General features: G+C 44.2%; 1 protein-coding gene across 3 annotated transcripts in view; it reads left to right on the top strand.

The window, feature by feature from the left end:
- The first annotated feature begins 1,074 nt into the window (after positions 1–1,074).
- Positions 1,075–6,672, top strand: part of cadm2a (cell adhesion molecule 2a) — a 230,508-nt gene continuing 224,910 nt past the window's right edge. The window contains exon 1 of one of the 3 annotated variants that reach the window (XM_031319909.2): positions 1,075–1,534. In XM_031319909.2, the coding sequence (XP_031175769.1) occupies positions 1,474–1,534 (61 nt within the window). In that variant the 5' untranslated portion in view covers positions 1,075–1,473. The remainder of the gene's footprint in view (positions 1,535–6,672) is intronic. The other 2 variants (XM_031319910.2, XM_031319908.2) reach the window with 2 other exon arrangements.

Below are 6,672 nucleotides of genomic sequence, written 5' to 3'. Positions count from 1 at the left end.
TCTTCAAAGCTCAGGCAGTTGTCAACCTTAATATTTCACAGCCCTCTAACCTGGATCATCGCTATCAACAGAGAATGAAATGAAACATATAAGTTACCCAGTTCATGTGGAAGGACAGCTCACACCCAGAAGCACGTTTGCATGCTCTCTCTCGCTCTGTTTTGAATTCTGAGCCCATTCTACTTACACTGCAAAAAATGATCCGCTTGTCTCTCAGGTTGTACCCTGATGTGGCTGACAATAATAAGGTCCATTTAAGACATTTGTGGTCCTGGAAGCGATTCACATCACACGATTTCACATCATATTTTTACAGTTAAACAGCTGAAGCATTATCAAAGTTTTGCAGTGGCTTACAGCAGGTTCCACATAAAACCTTCTACAACTCATTCATCTTTGCTGCATCTCTTGCTGCTGCAGAGATTTCACCTTCAATATCCAAACTCTGTTATTTATAATGAATGTAATTCATTTTGCTTCAAGATTGTTTTTTAGGAGAGGTATTTGCACAATAACTTTCAGCTTCCCACCTCTTCACAGGTTTTATTTTTTGTGTCTATGTATGTAGGTGTGTTAGTGTCTATGTGAAGATGTATCTTTTATGTTTCTCAGTGAGTTATTTGTTATTGTGCAAACAAATAAAATAAAATAGAATCAATTCAATTCTGCCACTGAGGGGAAACATAATATATAAGTTAGCCTAATTTATTTATCCTGAGGGAAATTGTTGTGCAGCAGTTGCAGTACAAAGAAGCAAAGAGTGCAAATATAAAACATAAAGCATTTTCCCCCTCAAAACAGTTAAAATACTTTCGAAATATTTATGTCATTATATTGAGCAAGCTTTGACCTTTTTTAATGGAAAAAGGTTAACTCATTCAAATGGCCTTTTTCTGTTGAGACTCTTTATTTATTTAGTAGTCAGTAGGTTTAGAAGCTAGCTGAAATTGATATTTTTTGCAGTGTGTCTCACACGCTTACCCCCCCACCCCCTGTCACTTAGCCCCGGGTCTTCGTGATTGGCTCAGCTTTCATGTCCGTCAAAGCTTGTGTGGGCGGGACTCAAACAATCCACTCGTGCTCCCTGCGCTGTGGATTGTGCGCCACAGCAGACCAAGAGCTCGCCAGACAGTACAGCAGCGACAGCATCTACTCTGTTACCGGAGGACGACTGCTCTCAGTCCCTGAGGTCTACTGCTGTGTTTCAGAGTCCCGCACACTGAGCCTGTACCTTCACGCTGGTGCATCCCTGAAATTGTTTTTAAGGAGCGAGAACATTTACGTTTTCAAAAGAAACAGTCTACGGGTCGTGAAGTCGGTTGTGTCAACCCTTTTTTCCCTAAGACGCACAAAAGAAGCACTCCCAAGTCTACCTGGATAGCTGACAAAGTCGTCCGGTCCGGTTCGAGGTCCAGAGGGGAGAGACGGTGAGCAGAAGTTAGCGCGGAAGGCAAGAGCAAAACAGAAGACAGGATGAATCTCAAGAGTCATTTGATTTTCACTCTCTACACTATTTATGGGATTCTTCTGAAAGGTGAGACTGGGACGAGTGGTGTGCGGGTGTGTTTTGTGTGTGTGCTTTATGTGTTTGTACGCGCGCATGTTACAGGCCAACAGCGGGGCAGAATGAAGGGGCAGAACGCGCGGTCACACGCGGGTCCTGACAAGAAGATGCGGAGCTTTCTCTGAGGGGCTTTCTCATTCTCAAGTGGCCTATTTGTACGTCTGTGCGCGTGTGAACGTGCGTGATGTGAGACAGCTTGGAGAGAGAGAGAGAGAGATTGCCCTGTAACATTCGGGATCTCTTGGATGTTAATATTCAGGAATGAGGGGAATCTTTTTCTTAAATGTGTGCTTAGGACACGACCTGCGCACTGACATAGGTGCGTGTCCTGCGTCTGCGATGTGTTATGTTCTGTGCACGAGTGACATAAAAAAAATTGAGAAAAAAAAAAATGAGCCCGCTAGGAAGACACACCTCAACATGAAGTAACCAATCCCGCTGTTGTTTTTGACTTGCAGCACTTGGATGAGTCACGGAGACACTGGCAGCGTTTTACGCACCGAGCAGTTTGATGCTGATGACTACGGCAGCTTTAGAGGCTCACAGTCGTGCATATCATTTTGATTCCATGATTTTGTTTATTTTCTTCAATGATTTTGACTTCTGTTTCTTCTGTGTAGGTGTGGTGACTGTGGCTAGTGCGCACATACATCTCCGGTGTGTTGTGTTCCTGCTTGAGGGCTATTGTCCATTACCTCAAACCACTCGTACTGTACGAACAGGTGTACAGAATGATTGGAATAGCAGGGTTCTCCATTAAATTCTAAAAAGTTTATTTTCCGGTGTGATACTATTAAGATCGGTCTTCCTATGAAATTCTCGATACTGTACCACTGCTTTCTGTGCTTACTTTTTACGATGGAAATCAATTTAGCGACGGCTGAACTCAACTAAATGTGAATATTCTGATTTCGAGACTATTTGTGATAATTACACGACAAACAGCTCGCGGTGGTGTTTATATATATTCCTATATCGACTGTTATCAGGAAGGTAGGGTGACATTGGGGGTCAAGGTCACAGTGAATTGCGGTGCCTGTTTTTAAGATGGTTCAGTGTCTTTTATAGGCATATGCATTGAAGTAGATCCATAACAGATATCAGTGAAATAACATAAAATGAAAATAAAAAAAGCTTTTGCTAAAACAGTGCCACCGTATAGGCCTACAGTTTTTTAGGTTTCTTTTATGCTTATATTTATAATCTCTAAGTGTCTTGAATAGATAATTGTAAGTAACAACAGAGTAGATGAGATATGTATATATATATATATATATATATATATATATATATATATATATATATATATATATATATATATATTATAATAGATTGTGGAAAACACTTCTGTATGATTTATAATATGTATCATTAAAAAAACGTGTTCACATCAGGCTCATTTGAGGATTGCATACCACACTTTGTGCACTGTTTTCAGTTGTGTGGAGCCATTTTTCATTCAGAATAGTTCCACTTTTACCAAATCTGATATATAGTCGCATGAGTACATTCCAGTGGTATTTTTCTGTGGTGATTTCTCAGTACACTTAGCACAATGTAGAAAACAATGTTTAGTACTGGATGGCAATTAAGGGAATATAACAATATACCCATTTTATGTAAGAAGTTAAAGAGGGAGCAGTTCTTGAGTTTCTGGACTGGCACATTCAGACTGTGTACAACGGTGGCAGAAGGGTGATGGATTTATTCTGTCAGTCTAACAGCAGGGCCACATATGCCACGCTGAGCTTTAGTTTTGAGATAAAGTCCACTTTATCCCACTCAAATCATATCAAGATCTATTTAAGGCATTTGATACCAGATTTATTAACATGAAAGTCTTGACTTTAACTGCTTTTTTCCACACAATTAAATGAGAAATCTCAACTGAGTGATCATTTGGGCCCAATTCCCTTGATCATTTGTTGTTGTCTCTTTGAAGTGTATGTGTGTGCATTAGAGAGAGAGAGAGAGAGAGAGAGAGAGAGAGAGAGAGAGAGAGAGAGAGAGAGAGAGAGAGAGAGAGAGAGAGAGAGAGAGAGAGAGAGAGAGAGAGAGCTTCCTTAATAACAGACATGATTAAGGCCATTCTTGATTTAATGAATTGAGATGTAATGAGGTATCTGATATATCTGACAGCTCGCACTGCAGCATTTATTGACGTTAAAGGGCCTTTCTTTTCCTCTTCATTCTCCTAAGGGTGACACACTCATTATGAGAGTGTGTGTGTGTGTTTGCATCTATTCCTGAAAATGTGTGCCATGTTTGTATAGCTTATGTCTGAAGAGGCCTAAGCAAAGACTTAACCGTGTCGGTAACAGCAGAGTGCATGTTGGGCTCATTTCATGTCCCCACCACACACCCTCCCATCACTCACTTTCTCTCTCTTCCTCTTTCTCCCTAACCCTGAAGAGGATAATGCTAGGCTGCTTGATTTGAACAGTCATCTCACGGTGCAATACCTATTATTGTGTAGGTTCCACACAGCAGGCAGGTCAGCCTCCTCCTGAATGAAGTCTATCTCGCTGAAGCCGTATCCGTGCACTCTGTAAATGACAGCTGTTTCAGCCCTCTCTGGCCCGGTGCCAGCTGGCATCAAGAGATCCAGACACACTGAATCTCTGTCACAGACTAGACCTGCACGGTATATAGTGTGAACGTGAAGTGTTGTGATGGAGGTTGTTGTTTACCAACAGCCCGAGTTGTTAACATATTATCTAGTGTGTCTCATGTGCCACTGCCGGAGCCAGAGAAAACAGCCTGTTATGCAAATGGGACTCTTACGTAAGAGCTCGAGGCTGAGCGGCAGGCGAGGGGAGATAGAGGCAAGAGAGCGACAGAGAAAGAGGGAGATGTTCTAGAATAGAGGAGTTGATGTAAGAGTGATGTGGGAGGAAAGTTGTGGAGGAGGAATGTGCAATCTCCTCAGTTAAAGTGTGTGATATGTGCACTGGTTTTGGATGCCTGTTTATCGCTCTGCCTGCCTGGTAGTCTGTTTTGAACTCTTTAGCCTAAATACAAAGCCCTGCTGAGGGATGTGTTTATCCCCGCAGTGAGTCTAAGCTGCTGAAGGCTGACCCACCATCCCTCTGTACTTCCGTCCATTCCTCCCTTGCTTCATCCTCCCATCCTGGTGTGGAGCTTTGTACCACAGCAGCGTGGGAAAGCTTCTGATAACAAGCGGCCTTGTGTGTGTGTTTGCAGAGCCACTGATTACACGGGAAAAACAAGATGTTCTCTCTTTCCTGCTCACTTGCACTCACCCTCCCACTTCTGCGTGTTTGAAAATGTGTTCATTTTCATGGACACGCTTTGACGGATAGAACGTGTGAGGGACTCTGTACTTTACCCTGATGCCATGAAGCTTCAATGCTGAGAATCCTCAGTAGAGCACTGGCTCAAATAGTCACACACACACACACACACACACACACACACACACACACACACACACACACACACACACACACACACACACACACACAGAGCTCCACTGTGGATTCATTGCTGCTCTGCCAAGGGATTTCCCATGATCAAAGCCAGTCTTTTGTTAGTCCAGGTGTTAAAAAAGTTGAAACAGAAAGGAGGAGGAGGCTGGAGGGGAATGTGGTAGGATTCAGAGCTTACAAGCACTTCATGGCAGAGCAGAAATGACACTTCCAGTGCCACCTGTTCCAACTCTGTCTCATATCAGTAAACACTTGGGCAGGTTTTGCTTGCGAATGTACAGCTATGACGAGTTAAATACAGATGCTCTTACAGTGTGTTTAGACATAGGGATACAATGAGGCAGGAGGCCAGTGATCGTTAAGCTTAATACACATGTAGTTGCAGATGGTAGAGATTCACAAGTAGTAAAAACAGAACCTAACAAGACACCATGGGGGAGTGAAAAGTTCCAAGCATTATGCAAACTAGTACAGTGCCCGTTGAAAATGTGCCTGTTTGGAACAGGCCGATTGCTTGGCCTGTGGTATTGCTGGTTATAGAATTCTCCAAAACCAAATTGTACCCCAAAACAATTGCATGCAGCGCATGCTTGCCGACCAGATAGTGTGTGGAGCGGACCAACCCGGACTCCCTAGTTATTGTCCTTGGTGACTTTAATAAAGGGAACCTCACTCATGAACTCCCTAAATATAGTCAACATATTAAATGCCCGACCAGAGAGGAGAACATTCTGGATCACTGTTACACCACAGTCAGGGATGCTTATCACGCCGTCCCCCGTGCTGCACTGGGGCACTCTGACCACGTCATGGTCCACCTGATCCCCGCCTACAGGCAGAAACTAAAGCTCTGCAAACCTGTAGCGAGGACATCAAGGAAGTGGACCAGTGTAGCTGTGGAGGATCTCCAGTCGTGTTTGGATTGTACTGACTGGGATGTGTTCAGGACTGCTACCCACAGTCTGGATGAGTACACAGAGGCTGTGACGTCATACATCAGCTTCTGTGAGGACTGCTGTGTTCCATCAAGCACCAGGGTGAGTTACAACAATGACAAACCCTGGTCCACAGCCAAACTCAGAAGGTTAAGGCTGGCTAAGGAAGAGGCGTTCAGGAGTGTGGACAAAGACAGATTTAAAGAGTCAAAGTACAAATTTAGCAAGGCAGTGAAGGAGGCTAAACATCGGTACTCTGAGAAGCTCCAACGCCAGTTCTCAGCTAATGACTCTGCGACTGTCTGGAAAGGACTTAGGCAGATCACCAACTTCAAGCCTAAAACCCCCCACTCCTTCAATGACCGACACCTAGCCAATGACCTGAACGAGTTCTACTGTCGATTTGAAAGACAAAAGGACAGTCCTGACACCATCCCCCACGACACCTCCCTACAGCTACAGCCACTGTGCATCACCTCCACCTCGCCCACCTCAGCAGGGTCCTGGGCCCCCCCACCAATGCCCTCCTTAAAGGTCCCCTCCACCTCCACCCCCCCTCCCACCTCAGTGACGACTCTCTCCATTCACGAGAGGGACGTCAACAGACTGTTCAGGAGACAGAATCCCAGGAAAGCTGCTGGACCGGATGCTGTCTCCCCATCCAGCTTGAAGCACTGCGCTGACCAGCTGTCTCCAGTGTTCACAGACATTTTTAACACCTCAC

The sequence above is a fragment of the Sander lucioperca genome, chromosome 13, assembly GCF_008315115.2.
Source record: "Sander lucioperca isolate FBNREF2018 chromosome 13, SLUC_FBN_1.2, whole genome shotgun sequence".
NCBI classification, from domain to species: Eukaryota; Metazoa; Chordata; class Actinopteri; order Perciformes; family Percidae; genus Sander; species Sander lucioperca.
Note: the sequence above shows the minus strand (reverse complement) of the source record. Positions and strands in the feature narration are given on the sequence as shown.